We start from the raw sequence: 16,927 nt of genomic DNA on the forward strand, positions 1-16,927 counted from the left end.
GAAGGCTGAGGCTTTCTGTTTGATGCATTCCTGGTGAAAGCATTATTTCTAGGAATGCGTTGTCCACCAGTAAAAGCGCATGTGGCCGAAAGAGAAATCTCGGAATACCACTTAACCTTACCGGCAGGTGCTGGTTCCCGGCAGCAGGAAGAGTGCCTTGCCAAGCATAGTGGTGGGGAACTTAGTGAAAGGAGAGTCCATGTGTGCCTGGTCGGGCCAAGGTGCAGCCGCTTTTCTGGGCTCCTGGATCCGAGTTCTGAAATTTCTGACACCAAAATGATGCTGCAACGATAAATGGCACACTTAAAGAGACCAAACAAGTAACCCAGATGAGCCAAGTAGTTTTCCACCACTGAACTGGAAGCAGAAAGCTAGAAAAAGAGACTGAGACTTCCGTTGTTCAGTCTTTTATACCTTCCTGCGTAACGCCCCTAGCCATGCCCAAAAGTGGGCCTGGCTAGTGACAAAGTTCACCACCTACATCCGTATACATCTTTATTCATGCCTAAAGTGGGTGTGTTTAGTGGTGTGGTAAACCACACTTTTATTACCTCATCTGTGTGTGCCTCTAGTAAGTCACATGGTTAATGGCGGCATTGTTTTCCTCCTACACATAAGGATGACCCCAGCTATGACTCCTAGCAATAGTGGAGAGGGTGTATAAACTGATCTCCTGTAATCAAATTAGTCACTACCATAATTGTCATCATAGAACCTCCATCAAATAGCTGATGGAAGCAGATGCAGAGATCCACTGCCAAGCACCAGGCTGAGATCCATGTGTCCAATTCAAGAGACGGAGGAAGGATTAAATGAGTAAGGGGGGTCAAGATCATTACTGGAAACCCAGAGAAACAGCTGACCTGAGCTTGTGGGACCTCACAGACTCTGGACTGACAGCTGGTGGGGGGGGGACTAAACAAGACCCTCTGCATGTGGAATACCTCCTTATAGCATGGTCTGTTTGTGGGGCCACTGGCACTGGGACCAGAATTTTTCCCTCATGCACAAGCTGGTTTTATGGAGGCCATACCCTTTGGTGGGTGCCTGTCTCAACCTAGATGCAAGGTGGAAGAGTTTAGTTCCACCTCAATTTGATGTGCCAGGCTTTGTTGACTCCCCATGGGATGCCTTACCTTTTCTGAAGAGTAGATGGTGTGTGTGTGGGGGTGGGAGCAGGAGGAACTGTGGTTGGTATGTAAAATGAGTAAAAAAATATTAAAAAGTTGCAAGAGTCTCTTCACAGAAATAGAAACCTCTAACAAAGACAGAGGTAAACTTTTTGGTTCTACTACAACTTTTTGTATCCTCATATGTGCTACATTATAGCACAAGTTACCATGATTTTGTTGTCTGTTTTTGTTCATACGTCACCAGCATCCCTCACTCATCACAGATCTTCCTCATTGCCCCCTTCTACACATTCTCTCTCTCTCTCTCTCTCTCTCTCTCTCTCTCTCTCTCTCTCTCTCTCTCTCTTTCTATCTCTCTCTCTCCTCTCTCTCTCTCCCTCCCTCTCCCTCTCTCCCTCCCCCCTCCACACACTTCCCCTCCCCCCTCCCCTCCCTCCCTCCCCTCCTGTCCCTCCCCTCCCACCTCCCCCCTCCCAGGCACCTCTGCTGCCATCCATGTCCCCAGTTCTCCATTTCTTCCTCACATTTCCTTAAGAGATATCTTTATCCATTGCCCATCATTGCCTTTTCATTCCTTATCCATCTTAATTCTCTCCCCTCTATTCTATTGTATTCTCATCTCTTCTCATCCCTTCCTCTCCTTTACATCCCTCTTCACTTCTTCCCCATCTGTTCTCCATTCTCTGCCACCAGCTCTTCACCCTATAATTCTTCTTTCACCCAAATCCACTGTCATCTCACCTTTCTCTTCCTTCTCAGCCCTCTGACCTTTCCTACTTCCCTCCCATTCACTTATTCCTTTTCCTCTCTATCACCTTCTACATGTCTTCTGTCCCTCCTCTTCTCTCTCCTCTCTCTAAATTCCCCTCTATACCATCTTTTCAGTACCCTGACCATCGCTGACACTTCTCCTATCCAACTATTCCCCACCTCCTTTCCCCCCTCACATGCCTCCAATCTCTGCCTCTAGTTCCCATCCCTCTCCTTTCCCCTCCCCCCTTGAGAACTCACCTCTTTTCTTCTCCTGCTCTTCTCCCACCCTTCACTCCTTTCTTCCTCTACCCCTTTCCCTCCTTCCCCACCCATCTCCCTTTCTTACTAGCCCTTCCCTTTCCACTCATCATGCCCCCATTACAGTTTCTTCCCATTTTCTTTCCTTCAGTTTCCCCTCTATTCTACCCATCTCCTTCTCATGATTCCAGCAGCTCCTTTTCTTCCCTTCCCTTCCCTTCTCTTCCCTTCCCCTCCCTCCCTTTCACTTCCGTTCCCATACCTCCCTTCCCATTCCCCCTCCCTTCCCCTCCCTTCCCTTCCCTTCCATTCCCATCACTTCCCAACCCTCCCTTCCCTCCTATTCCCTTCCATTTCCCTTCCCTTCCCTTCCCTCCCTTCCCTCCCCTCCCTTCCCCTCTCTTTCCTTCCCCTCCCATTCCTCCCTTCCCTTCCCTTTTGCCTCACTTCACTTTCTTCAATTTCTCTCCTTCCATCCCCCCTTTACTCCCCTCCCTTCCCCTCCCTTCCTATCCCTTCCCATCCCTTCCCTTCCACTTCCCTTCCTTTCCCTCCCTTCCCCTCTCCTCCCCTCCCTTCCCTTCCCTGCCCTTCCCTTCAATTCCCATTCCCTTCTGCTTCCTATCCCTTCCCTCCCTTACCCTCCCCTTCCATCCTTTCCCTTCGCCTTCCCTTCCCCTCCCATCCCTTCCATTCCCTTCCCTTCACCTACCCATCCCTTCCCCTCCTTTCCATTTCCCTCCCCTCCCTTCCCTTCCCCTTCCCTCCCTTCCATTCCCCTACTCTCTCTTCCCCTTGCCTCCCTTCCCCTTGCCTCCCTTCCCCATCCCTCCCTTCCCTTCCTCTTCCCTTGCCTACCCCTCTCTTCCATTCCCCTCCACTCCCCTCTGCTCCCTTCCCTTACCCCTTCGCTTCCATTACCCTCCCTTCTATTCTCTTCCCCTTCCCTTCCCCTTCCCCTCCCCTCCATTCCCTTCCCTTCCCACTATTCCCCTCCCTTCCATTCTCACCCCTTCCCCTCCCTTCCCCTCCTATCCCATTCCCTTCCCCTTCCCTTCCCCTTCATTCCCTTCCCTTCCACTCCCTTCCCCACCCTTCTGCTCCTTTCCCCACCCTTCCTTTCCCCTCCCCTCCATTCCACACCCTACCACTCCCTTCCCTTCTCCACCCTTCCCCTCCCCTCCCCTTCCCTTCCCCTCCCTTCCCTTCCCCTCCCCTTCCCTTCCTTCCATCCTCCTCCCCTCCCACCCCTCCCTTCCCTTCCATCCCCCTCCCTCCTTCCCCTTCCATTGCCTTCCCCTCCCTTCCATTCCTCTACCCTCCCTTCCCCTTCCCTCCTTTCCCTTCCCATCCCATCCCTTCCCCTGGCTTCCCATTACCTTCCCCTCCCTTCCCTTCCATTCCCTTCCCCTCCCTTCCATTCCCTGCCCCTCCTCTCCCTTCCCTTCCCCTCCCCTCCTTTTCTCTCCATTCCATTCCCCTTCCCTTCCCCTCCACTCCCTTCCTTTCCTTTTCCCTCCCTTCTATACCCTTCCCCTCCCCTCCCTTCCTTCCATTCCTCTCCCTTCTCCTTCCCTTCCCCTCCCTCCCCTTCACTTCCGTTCCCATGCCTCCCTTCCACTTCCCCTTCCCTTCCCCACCCTTCTCTTCCCTTCCCATCACTTCCCAACCCTCCCTTCCCTTCTATTCCCTTCCATTTCCCTTCCCTTCTCTTCCTTCCCCTCCCCTCCCTTCCCTTCACATCCCTTCAATTCCTCTCCTTACATCCCCCCTTCACTTCCCTCCCTTCCCCTCTCTTCCCATCCTTTCCTATCCCTCGCATCTCCTCCCTTCCCTTCCCCTTCTTTTCCCTTCCCCGTCTTTCCCTTCCCTTCCCCGTCTTTCCCTTCCATTCCCTTTCCCTCGCCTACCCATCCCTTTCCCTTTTTCCATTTCCCTCCCCTTCCTTTCCTTCCCTGTCCCTCCCTTCCCTTCCCTTCCCTTCCATTCCATTCCCTTCCCCACCCTTCTCTTCCCCTCCCTTCCCTTCCTTTCCCTTCCCTTCCCCTCCCTTTTATTCCCTTCCCCTTCCCATCCTTCCCCTCCCTTCACCTCCCTTCCATTCCCTTCCCATTCCCTTCCCCTCCCTTCCTGTTCCCTTCCCCTACCACTCACTTCCCTTCCACTCCCCTCCACTCCCTTTCCCACCCTCCCCTCCCTTCCCTTCCCATTTCATTACCCTCCCTTCCCTTCCCATCCCCTCCCTTCCATTCCCTTCCCCTCCCTTCCATTCCCTTCCCCTCCCTTCCCATTCCCTCCCCTCCCTTCCTATCCCATCCCTTCCTCTCCCTTCACGTTCCCTTCCTATTCCATCCCTTCTCCTCCCTTCCCCTCCCTTCCTGTTCCCTTCCCCTTCGCTCCCTTCCATTCCCCTCCCCTCCCTTCCTCTCCATTCTATTCTCCTTCCCCTCCCCTCCCTTCCTCTCCATTCTATTCCCATTACCTTCCCCTCCCCTCCCTTCCATTCCCTTCCCCTCCCTTCCATTCCCTTCCCCTCCCTCCCTTCCATTCCCCTCCCTCCCTTCCCCTTCCCTCCCCTCCCTTCACATTCCCTTCCTATTCCATCCCTTCTCCTCCCTTCCCCTCCCTTCCCCTCCCTTCCTGTTCCCTTCTCCTCCCCTTCCCTCCCTTCCCCTCCCTTCCTCTCCATTCTATTCCCATTCCCTTCCCCTCCCCTCCCTTCCATTCCCCTTCCCTTCCCCTCCCTTCCATTCCTTTCCCCTCCCTCCCTTCCATTCCCTCCCCTCCCCTCCCTTCCATTCCCTTCCCCTCCCTTCCATTCCTTTCCCCTCCCTTCCATTCCCTTCCCCTCCCCTCCCTTCCATTCCCTTCCCCTTCACTCCCTTCCATTCCCCTCCCCTCCCTTCCTCTCCATTCTATTCCCCTTCCCCTCCCCTCCATTCCTCTCCATTCTATTCCCATTCCCTTCCACTCCCCTCCCTTCCATTCCCTTCCCTCCCTTTCATTCCCTTCCCCTCCCTTCCATTCTCTGCCTCTCCCATCCCTTCCCTTCCCCTCCCTTCCATTTCTTTCCCCTCCCCTCCCTTCCATTCCCTCCCCCTCCCCTCCCTTCCATTCCCTTCCCCTCCCTTCCATTCCTTTCCCCTCCCTTCCATTCCTTTCCCCTCCCTTCCATTCCCTTCCCCTCCCTCCCTTCCATTCCCTTCCCCTTCACTCCCTTCCATTCCCCTCCCTCCCTTCCTCTCCATTCTATTCCCCTTCCCCTCCCTCCCTTCCTCTCCATTCTATTCCCATTCCCTTCCCCTCCCTCCCTTCCATTCCCTTCCCCTCCCCTCCCTTCCATTCCCTTCCCCTTCGCTCCCTTCCATTCCCCTCCCCTCCCTTCCTCTCCATTCTATTCCCCTTCCCCTCCCCTCCCTTCCTCTCCATTCTATTCCCATTCCCTTCCACTCCCCTCCCTTCCATTCCCTTCCCCTCCCTTTCATTCCCTTCCCCTCCCTTCCGTTCTCTGCCTCTCCCATCCCTTCCCTTCCCCTCCCTTCCATTTCTTTCCCCTCCCTCCCTTCCATTCCCTCCCCCTCCCCTCCCTTCCATTCCCTTCCCCTCCCTTCCATTCCTTTCCCCTCCCTTCCATTCCCTTCCCCTCCCTCCCTTCCATTCCCTTCCCCTTCGCTCCCTTCCATTCCCCTCCCTCCCTTCCTCTCCATTCTATTCCCATTCCCTTCCACTCCCCTCCCTTCCATTCCCTTCCCCTCCCTTTCATTCCCTTCCCCTCCCTTCCATTCTCTGCCTCTCCCATCCCTTCCCTTCCCCTCCCTTCCATTTCTTTCCCCTCCCTCCCTTCCATTCCCTCCCCCTCCCCTCCCTTCCATTCCCTTCCCCTCCCTTCCATTCCTTTCCCCTCCCTTCCATTCCTTTCCCCTCCCTTCCATTCCCTTCCCCTCCCCTCCCTTCCATTCCCTTCCCCTTCACTCCCTTCCATTCCCCTCCCCTCCCTTCCTCTCCATTCTATTCCCCTTCCCCTCCCCTCCCTTCCTCTCCATTCTATTCCCATTCCCTTCCCCTCCCCTCCCTTCCATTCCCTTCCCCTCCCTCCCTTCCATTCCCTTCCCCTTCGCTCCCTTCCATTCCCCTCCCCTCCCTTCCTCTCCATTCTATTCCCCTTCCCCTCCCCTCCCTTCCTCTCCATTCTATTCCCATTCCCTTCCACTCCCCTCCCTTCCATTCCCTTCCCCTCCCTTTCATTCCCTTCCCCTCCCTTCCGTTCTCTGCCTCTCCCATCCCTTCCCTTCCCCTCCCTTCCATTTCTTTCCCCTCCCCTCCCTTCCATTCCCTCCCCCTCCCCTCCCTTCCATTCCCTCCCCCTCCCCTCCCTTCCATTCCCTTCCCCTCCCTTCCATTCCTTTCCCCTCCCTTCCATTCCCTTCCCCTCCCCTCCCTTCCATTCCCTTCCCCTTCGCTCCCTTCCATTCCCCTCCCTCCCTTCCTCTCCATTCTATTCCCCTTCCCCTCCCCTCCCTTCCTCTCCATTCTATTCCCATTCCCTTCCCCTCCCCTCCCTTCCATTCCCTTCCCCTCCCCTCCCTTCCATTCCCTTCCCCTTCGCTCCCTTCCATTCCCCTCCCCTCCCTTCCTCTCCATTCTATTCCCCTTCCCCTCCCCTCCCTTCCTCTCCATTCTATTCCCATTCCCTTCCCCTCCCCTCCCTTCCATTCCCTTCCCTTCCCTTTCATTCCCTTCCCCTCCCTTCCATTCTCTGCCTCTCCCATCCCTTCCCTTCCCCTCCCTTCCATTTCTTTCCCCTCCCCTCCCTTCCATTCCCTCCCCCTCCCTCCCTTCCATTCCCTTCCCCTCCCTTCCATTCCTTTCCCCTCCCTTCCATTCCCTTCCCCTCCCCTCCCTTCCATTCCCTTCCCCTTCGCTCCCTTCCATTCCCCTCCCCTCCCTTCCTCTCCATTCTATTCCCCTTCCCCTCCCCTCCCTTCCTCTCCATTCTATTCCCATTCCCTTCCCCTCCCTCCCTTCCATTCCCTTCCCCTCCCCTCCCTTCCATTCCCTTCCCCTTCGCTCCCTTCCATTCCCCTCCCCTCCCTTCCTCTCCATTCTATTCCCCTTCCCCTCCCCTCCCTTCCTCTCCATTCTATTCCCATTCCCTTCCCCTCCCCTCCCTTCCATTCCCTTCCCTCTCTTTCATTCCCTTCCCCTCCCTTCCATTCTCTGCCTCTCCCATCCCTTCCCTTCCCCTCCCTTCCATTTCTTTCCCCTCCCTTCCATTCACTCCCCCTCCCCTCCCTTCCTTTCAGTTCCCCTCCCCTCCCCTTCCCTTCCACTCCCTTTTCCACCATTCCCTTCCCATCCTTTCCATTCCCTTCCCCACCCTTCTATTCCCTTCCCTTCCCCACCTTTCCATTCCCCTCCCCCTCCCTTTTCCTCCCCTGCCTTGCCCTCCATTCCCTTCCCCTCCCTTCCATTCCCTTCCCCTTCCCCCCCTTCCCTTCCCCTTCCCTCTACTAGCCCTCTCCTTTCCCATCTCTGTTCCCTCCATTAAAATTACATGTCCTTTTCTCTCATTAATTTTCCCTTTCTTCATTCCACTTCTTCCCCTATCCTTCTTTCTTGGTTCTGGCCCCTCCTTCTTCCCTTCCTCAGCCAACTCTCTGTTCTCTTCTGACTTCTTTCCTCTCTCCCCTCTTCCTCTATGCTGTTCTCTATGGTTTTCTTCTTCTTACCTTCTCTTCTCTTCTAAGCCTCCCCCTCATTCCTACCACTCTCTACCTTCTTCAACTATCCCCTCACTCCCCAAGCTTTTCTTATCCCAACATTCCCTTCCCCCTCCCCATCTCTTCCGCTTTCTTTTACTGTTTCCCCAGCTGCCTTCTTTCTAACCATCAAAGAACTTTCTTACAAAGTTTCTTCTGCTATATCTTATTCCTTCTTTATTGATCAGACCAGTCTTGTAGATCTCTGCAGCCTGCTGGAGATCGTGCAGGGCTGCTGAGGTATGTGATTACAGTCATTCATTGGTTATTTGGACTGCAAGAATTGTCTGGAGTCTCTTCCTTTTTGTCTGATTGGTTCGGGTTACGCTTCTTCTTGCCTCTGTAGCAAATGACAATCACAGTCGGATTCTTGGCCTTGTTTGTGCTCTTCTCGACCACTTCTTTCACTTTCTTAATTATGGTCTCCCTCTGTTTAATAAAAAGGAGAGTTTGAGTAAGGTGTAGAGAATCGCTAGCAGGCAAGGAGAGCTCTATAACAGGGAGTGGAAGTTCAGGAAGGGTTTTGTAAGGAGGCTTTCATGGGAGCAGAGACCCATGGGGAAAAGGGGAGGAGCTTAGGAAAGTCTGACCTTTTCATCCCATTTGTTTTCTCCCGGAATAGGTTCTTCTGCATCAGTAGCAGGTTCTTCTGTAACAGCAGCCGCAGGTTCTTCTGTAACAGCAGCCACAGGTTCTTCTGTAACAGCAGCGGCAGGTTCTTCTGTAACAGCAGCGGCAGGTTCTTCCACCTCAGTCTTTTCCATGATTTTACTTTGTGTAGTTTCTTGTTCCATCTTCCTGGTGATCGTTAGTTATACTAACTCCCCCAAGTATATAGCTACTTGTAGCCAATGCCAATGCCAGGCAGTAATGAACCACAGGGTTCTGAACTGCCCTTTATATACCCCCTCCAGAGCAGTGAGTGGCCACGCCCACAAGGTTTATTAGGTCACTCGGGTCATACCAAGTCTCCAGCCAATGGAGCGTTCAGATGGTTTAGGCGTCACAAAGGCCTAACCTTTACACATTCGTGGGTGTGGTGGGCTTGGGGTAGTATGGAGGAAGACAAGAAGCTGTAGTGGCTAATCAACACTAAACTATGTGTTCTCAGCTGACTTGCTCATCTCCCTATGTTAAATATTCATTGTACACATTACCAGGAATGGGTTCCTTCAAGCCTTTCTTGGGGCCATTCTTATTACAAGGATCATACTGTTGTATCCTCATCCTATTATCTAGTATTTTGGGTATCTTTCATAAAAATCCTTCGTCTTTTTTTTTTTTTTTTTTGATTTTTCGAGACAGGGTTTCTCTATTGTTTTGGAACCTGTCCTGGAACTCACTCGGTAGACCAGTCTGGTCTCGAACTCACAGTGATCCGCCTGTCTCTGCCTCCCAAGTGCTGGGATTAAAGGCGTGCGCCACCAACGCCCGGCTAAAATCCTTTGTCTTAATGTAGTCAAAATTCTGTAGTCAAACTTCAGACACACCTTCAAGACAATTTATCTACTGATTATATCTTCACTGTATTTCCATCCAGTCTGGTTCTTTTCCATCTCCATGTGGAATTCCTCAGTATTTTTCTTGCCTTATGAAATCATAACCTTTGTCAATACTTCAGTGAATAAGCTTTCTAAAATGGGAAATATGATCTTGCTTCAAATCAGCACATTGTGATAACTTCCCTGTCCTAAATGTAGCTTTTTGGCACAATTTTTACCATATTGAGGAAGCAGTTAATCCTTATAATAGAAATTCCCCTGCTTGTTTCCATGTAGGATATTGCAACTGAAGACGAATGTGTACAGATAGAGTAGATGTTACTCACATATGCAGCAAAGGTTTAATCTAGTCCAGTAAGAGAAAAATGGGATAGTAACATAAAAAAGGAGAATTCTTCTTCAAATCATACATCATAGTTTATGTAGAAAAATACACCTGAAGAAAAACAACCACAACTTGTAACAGAAAATACATACAAGATCAAAGCACAGAAAAGTGTACTCATATATGGGTACTGAAACTGCATGCACTGATATTGACAATGTGACTCAAAATATCACACAGAAGATGAAATACTTAGGAATAAGTTTGACTGAATATCTACTAGACCTAAACATGAACTGAAAAACATCACGGAGACAAATTAATGGCTTAAACTAATAAATGAAGATATATTCTTGATTTATAGATTAGAAGATACAAAATTGGAAGCCATCAATTCTTTTCAAGTTAATCTGTGTATTTAACACATGAAACAGACTGTGTTACATGAGCTGCAGCATCACTAGAACTGTAGTTGGTAGAGTATACTCAGATGGGATGCTGAAGATTTTACTGTGTGAAGAAGCATGAATGAGAAATTGAGGACATGACTGTCCCAAGGATTAATTGAGGAGAAGGTTTATTGCAGATAAGAAGGAGAAAATAGCCAGAGGCATCTGGAAGCATATACACTGAAAATGGCCAGAAGACTGAATCTGGCCATGAGAGGAGAAAGGGGATGTTGAGCAAGAGAAGAAGACAAGGGAGAGGGGGCCACGAAAGCAGCTGTGGTGTTTTGAAAATATATGCCTCCATAGACTCATAGGGAGTAACACTATTAGGAGGTGTGGCCTTGTTGAAGGAAATATGTTGCTGGGGGCAGGCATTGATGTCTCAGTTGCTCAGCCATACCCAGTGTGGCTGTTTCTTCCTTCTGTCTGTGGATCTTGATATAGAAATCTCAGCTACCTCGCCATGTTTATTGTATGCTGCCATGCTTCCCACCATGACAATAGTGAACTGAATCTCTGAACTTTAAGCCTCAATGAAATGTTTTCCTTTATGAATTTCCATGGTCATATTGTCTCTTCACCACAATAAAACCCTAACTAAGCCAGGCGTCAAGGACCAACAGAAAGACCATGAGCACCAAAGAGATTGAATATCCAAAGTTTTTGGGTTTTTTAGGCATCTGAGAAACTGGAGGAAGGTAAGTAAAGCTCAGAGGCTGGAGGTGTAGGTAGGAGGAAAGTATGTCAGTCATGATGACTCTAACAGATACTTATGAGTAGGAAGTGAGGGGCCTAGAGGATAGCACAGACCTTGGTATGCTAATGGGCAAGAAAGGCATAGGATAATGGAAGAGCCATATGTCCCTTTTGCCAGAAATAAAGCGAATAACTCCTTTTATAAAGTAGGAACTATCTTTTTAAGTCCCTGAGGGAATGCTGACTTTTGTCTAAAATGCCATACTTTGGGAAAGCGAATTTCTAGAGACCTAATATTATGAGTATATAATTGTTTCTGGACAAAAAAATAAAAGTCTTGAATTCAAAAGAAAGAGGGACAAGAATAAGGATTGCATGCTAACACAGTTTTCCAGTGGCTTGACACTGGTCCCATTTCCTTTAGAATTTGCATATTGTAAAGGACAAAAGTAAACAGAACTAGCAACAAAACAGACTGGAACATGATGCTTTGTCTCAATGTTTGTCCATGCACGGAGAAAGGGGCTACCAAGGTTTATTAGATTTTAGTTGCTACAAGGAAAAAATTTCAGGCAATTACCTTAAAATGGTAAAGGATTTACTTCTTTTCTCATTCTAGAGATTTCTGTCAAAGGGGAATTGTACCTATTACCTTTAGGTTTGCATGATAACACTTTCAGAGTGCAGACAAGTGGTGGAATCAATTGCTCAACTCAGAAGTCAGGAGACAAAGAAGAGTCAGAGACTGGGGCACTACAATCCCTTTTGTGGGAATACCACCAAGGGCCTAAGGACCTTCCATGAAGATCTATGTCAGAGATCTCTACCCCACTCACCAACTCCTCTCCCTCAAAGCTAGCTTAGAGGCTAGGCTTGAAAGAGACCCCCATGATAGACAGCAATGACAGAGGGGGCATAAACCATAGCTTCTTAGTGAATACCAGGTATAATAGTGACTATTACCTCCACTTATTTGAACATTTATAAACACACTTTGTTTTACTTGGAGAGAGAGGATCTCTTTATTGCAAGTGACATCAAAAATATCACTCTGCATGAACAAACAACAGTTAAATATACACTAGCAGATGGCATTAGACATCAAATATATCATTTAAAACACTGACAATTAAGTAGTTTCTATCTTCATAAAAAGTGAGTACTTCAGATCAGGCAGTCTGAGGAGTGAAAGAGTTTCTAGAACATCCATCCAGCATTTTAATATTTTTTTCTGAAGTGCCTAAGGCTAAGGAGTGTGATCCCCTATTACTGTGCCTAATATGGAAAGTATTTCAATGCGACATGGTAGATGGAGAGAGTTTGCAATGAGAAATACCTGCAATTGTGCAAATCAAAGGGAGTGGGAAAGCATTGTGATGTTTTATCACCCTACAGCAAGACAACTTGACAGGATACTCTTTCATTCAAGAGACACTTCTGGGAATCTTTGCTTGAAATCAATACTAGGTATTTAGAAAGAGATGAGAAAAAACGTGATATTTAATGTTTTTGCCTCTTGATTTCAGTATATTCTGTCATTTTAATTGGGTCATTTTATGTTTGACAGTGTGGGAACATGGTATAGTTAAGTGTTGAAAATGACTGCAATCTTTTATTAACCCCACCTCCACCCCTGATAGATGATATCTTGAGCACACAATCTCTGTTTCAGTCATGGTTTCAAATTTGACAGTTTCCCCAACGAACCACATTACAAAACCCCATCCCTGTACTAGCACTTCGGGCTCAGGTAAGGAAAGTCTCCTTTAAGTGATCATTGACTTGTCCAGTCTCCTGTTATGTTGAGTAGATACACTTTGTAGGTCTCAGCAGGATGGCGATGCATCCCTGTCATGGCTGACAACCATCATACTCATTACCTAATCCAACATAAATAAGACGCTGTTTATTGTTTTTAGGTTCATCTTTTCAATCAATTTACTATTTTACCTGCATGTAACTTTCACTAACATAATATTCTCTTCTACACATCACTTCATTTCTTAAGCAATATTTACCTTTCTGAAGGCTTGGGGGAGCATAAGAATCTAAATTTTCCTTCCTACTTCTATTCAGTGAGATAGTGTACTCTATCATGCAGTTGGGTGAGTGTATAGCACAGAGATATCCATTGCTAACAGAGATGCTCTGTTCCTTCCAGGAAGGTGACAATCTGTCTTTCACCTTCTCATTACCTTCTTCTGAATCCTTTCAGCTAAATGAGAATCAAAAGCTACTATAGATCTGTGGATGACATTTAGTTTGCACAGCAGTCTGTGTTAGGAGACCAGGGCTCACAGAACAGTACTTGTCTAACTTGTCTAGCTTGCAATGGCCCCAGGGTCATCAGCATTGAACAAATGTCAGTTGGAACTGAGTCATTGTGGCATGCAGCCTAGGTTGACTTTAGTTGACTTTAGCCGTGTTCTCCATACCCTGGATGTCAGCCAACTGTCCTTTATCAATGTTCCTCTTCCATTCATTATTCTTATGCTCATCATACACCATGTATTTCTGTTGTCTCTCCATATGCTTCAGACCTTGATTTTGTATTTCCTCCTCTCATCCACTCCCTTTCCTTTCTTTACAGAACATATGGACAAAGATGGACTTGGAAGGACTTATAGCCACACTGTCTGACTGGTCAGATTGGAGTTCAGGACCCTTACACAAAGTTTTGCCCCCATAGATCATCATTACTTCTTCAAATTGTTTCACAGCTATTTATACTGATATTCTCCCAGAGTAACCAGAATACAGTTCAAGTACTATAAACACGAAGAATCTTCAAAGAACCAAGGGCTGCACTAGATCTTGTTGGGATTCAGCTAAGCAGAGTCTACTTGTGTGTTCCCTGAAGAGCAGAGACATTGGAGAGGAGAGGAGGGGTTTATCCATGTGAATTACAAAAAATCTGAATGGGAATGAATGGAGTCTTGAATAATTGTCTAGAGAATTATGCTGAGTAAAATGTTCAATTTTAGTCCTAATTACCATCAAGCATCAACAGCAAACAACATAAACACCTTTAATGGAGGAGTGCTGTGTGACTTTTCTTGGGGAGAAATGAACAACAGACCAAAGATGCCATTCCACTCAGGCCTCACACCGTGAACCAGTGGGTTTCCTGAGGTTACCAACAATCCAGGTTACTCAACGGCAGCTGCTTCTCCAGAAATACCATGCCAGCAAGGATGATGACTCATCAAAGTTGCATCCCTGTAGCTTCCTGCACAACTTACAATCATCTCCATCAAAGCTAGTCTCCTCTCCCCTGTGACTGTTAATACTTAGTATGGTCTTGGGGACAGGCCTCGTGAATGTTGTGACTTCCTGGACTCCCAAACCTCCTATGTTTTCTTAGCTTTCTGAGTTCTGTGAGCTTCCCTCCATTCTCCAGAAGGAAATGTTTCAATTTGGAGAAAATTACACAACAGAGAGTAACTGCTGGTTGGAATGTGTTATGTCTATAATATGGAATAATGCTTAGAGAAAAGTACTGGTGGCACAAGCTACTTGAATTATTGTCTAGATACTTATGCTGAGAGAAAAAGAGAAAAGAAAAAATGAACAGACTGCTTATGTCAGCATTGAATCTCTGTGGTCTTGAAAAGACAAGAAAAAAGGGAGTCCAGATCCTTGCTGTCTCAGAACTTCCTGCTGGGCTTCAATTTGGCTCCAAAAGAGAAACAAGAAAATCTATGATAGTGATGGGACTCTTTCCTACCTAGTGTTCATGGATACAGGGATCCACATGAGCACTAAAATTCATAACAAACCTTCATCATCTCAAGGCCACAACTTAGCAAACATATATGTGTTGACTGAATGTGTGTGCATTGAACTTGCCTGAGAGTGACTACATTTATTCTGTTGCTACTTTGAGACAAAGCAGGGACTCTTTCAATCTTTCTCAGATCTGAAAACTGTATGGAAGCAGATTGTAACCAAACTATCATGTCAAGCAGCATGATTTTCCATATGATTTTCCTGGCACAGTCAAAGTAAATTCATCCACAGAAGGGACAGGTGAACCATTCTATACATGACAGTTTGTGGCTGAGGAAGCAAACCATTGGAGACATGAGACTCTTAGGAAAAGAACATTGAATTAAGTGTTCAGATGTGTAGTTCTCAGGTCTATGGAGGCCACAGGGACTATAAAGCAGGAAGAGCAAAAGCACAAATGGAACCAGACAGAAGTCACAAATACAAAATTTCAAGTATTGACAGAGGAGAAAGGCTCCCCAATTAAGTGGCAAATATGGATGACATAAGAGAGAAAAAAGTGAAATCATGAGAGAATAATGTCCCATAAATAAAGGTATCATTGTGTCAAAAAGAACATGATCACAATGTGGGGTACTATAAAAATTTCTGTAGGAAAATATAATAGCTTGAAGAACAGGAGCTGTGTTTGTGCCTTCTGTGAGTGACTACTAATTGTTACTGTGGCAACTCACTATTCTTCTAATGAAAATGGAAGTATTCATACAGGAGAAGTGCACTTCCTAATTAAACAAAATAGATTATCCGAGTTCCACAAATAATTGAAGTCATCATCCTAACACTCCCAGTGAGTATGGAGTGCACAGGTATAATTCCCACCACTGTCAATCATTTTTGATGGCTTCTTAACTGGGCACTGATGGCAACAGATTGGACACAGATATTGATAGCTTAGAATTGCACAAGAAGGCAGCAATTTTTATTTTGAGATTAGCACAGCCAGTCTGTCTCTGAGTCCTCACAAGGCCTTTGCAGCAGAAGGACACAGAGATGACTCCAGGCAGCAGAATTGCATCATTAACAGAAGCCCAGACTCTCAGATGCCTGGGCCAGGATTTTGTAAGAAAGGTCAGAGTACAGTATTGTTATCTATTGCAGGACTGAGCAGATGTTGGGTTGTGCAAAGACCGACGCTGGAGACAAGAATTGTCATGTAGAAAAGAAGATAATACTGAGCTTCAGGCACATATGGGTCCAAGAGGAGATGGGCCTACATGGATGGAGTTTTAAAGAACTTCACAGGAAGCAGTGAAAAGAGATCATTCCTTCAGGGAGTCAGGGAGTCTTGAAGGGTCCTTAGTAAAATGAGTGGGTATGAAAAATGAAACTCAGGAAAAGGGAGACAGAAGGATACCCTGCACTATAAAGACAGTGGAGGTTAAGTAGTCCCTGGAGAATGCAATTCACTCCAGTATCCATTGCTGACAATGAAGAACCTTTATCCTAAAGGTGGTGTTGTAATATCACCCCCAGACACCAGGTCAATTCCTGATCATACATAAAACCACAAGTTTTATGTCATCATCTACAGACAAGCTCTCAGTTGAACCTCTTCCCTACAACTTCTTCAATGAAAATGTATTTATCACCTACCTACCTTCATTTACCATGTGGTTACAAGTACAAAGGCTGTGAATGACTGTACTTCTGTCCTCTTTCCTTGTGTTGTTACTAGCAATGGCAATGGTTTCCATGGCAACACAGTCAAAATGAAGTTACTCTGCAAACTCCCATGACCACAGCCACATCTTGATCTTCAATATCTTTTATTATTAGGTCAAAGTTTTAGCTTTGTGGTTTTGAAGCCTGAAAAATAAAACCATGTTTCTCAATCTCTATCACAAGAAAGTTATTTAAAAAGCAGGTGGAGTTGACAAGAGGTGGTAAACTGTTATTAATATTTTCTACAAATTTTGAAGTTGGTACACAGTGGTTAAAAGAGTGACTATCTCTAAGGCATTGATAGCTGGTAATTCTAAATAGCTCTTGAAGAAATCACCTAGAATAGGAAATAAAAATATCGCTTTTTAGTCAAAAAGTCTAATAAGGTAAACTGAGGCATTTCAGTATATTAGAGTTTCAGATACAATATTAGCTCCTATAATATACTACTATATGCTATACAAACAGCTTCGTTAATCTAGAGGTCCTGAATCGATAAAACATCTACTTTCGGACTTCCAGCATGAAGAATGTCTTTGAAAAAGCAAATTTGCTTTTTTGTTTAACATTACAGGATAGAGGTAGCATGGTTATATAGATG

At 47.0% G+C, this 16,927-nt stretch overlaps 1 protein-coding gene across 1 annotated transcript; it reads right to left on the bottom strand.

Annotated features, from left to right (window-relative positions):
* Positions 1 to 8,059: 8,059 nt before the first annotated feature.
* Positions 8,060 to 8,784, bottom strand: LOC110339556 (serine-aspartate repeat-containing protein I). Its single transcript, XM_021223729.2, has 2 exons — positions 8,494 to 8,784; positions 8,060 to 8,332 (listed from the first exon to the last, which is right to left on the bottom strand). The coding sequence occupies exons 1-2, from the start codon at positions 8,695 to 8,697 to the stop codon at positions 8,162 to 8,164; spliced, it is 375 nt and encodes a 124-aa protein (XP_021079388.1). The 5' UTR covers positions 8,698 to 8,784; the 3' UTR covers positions 8,060 to 8,161.
* Positions 8,785 to 16,927: the final 8,143 nt, after the last annotated feature.

This window comes from Mesocricetus auratus, unplaced genomic scaffold, assembly GCF_017639785.1.
Source record: "Mesocricetus auratus isolate SY011 unplaced genomic scaffold, BCM_Maur_2.0 Super-Scaffold_100003, whole genome shotgun sequence".
NCBI classification, from domain to species: domain Eukaryota; kingdom Metazoa; phylum Chordata; class Mammalia; order Rodentia; family Cricetidae; genus Mesocricetus; species Mesocricetus auratus.

Bases quoted from the DNA above. Each gene is read 5' to 3' on its own strand.
- LOC110339556 (XM_021223729.2), bottom strand. From the start codon at position 8,697: ATGGAACAAGAAACTACACAAAGTAAAATCATGGAAAAGACTGAGGTG. The intron at 8,333-8,493 runs GTCAGACTTTCC...TTTATTAAACAG, and splicing joins AAAACAAATGGGATGAAAAG to AGGGAGACCATAATTAAGAA.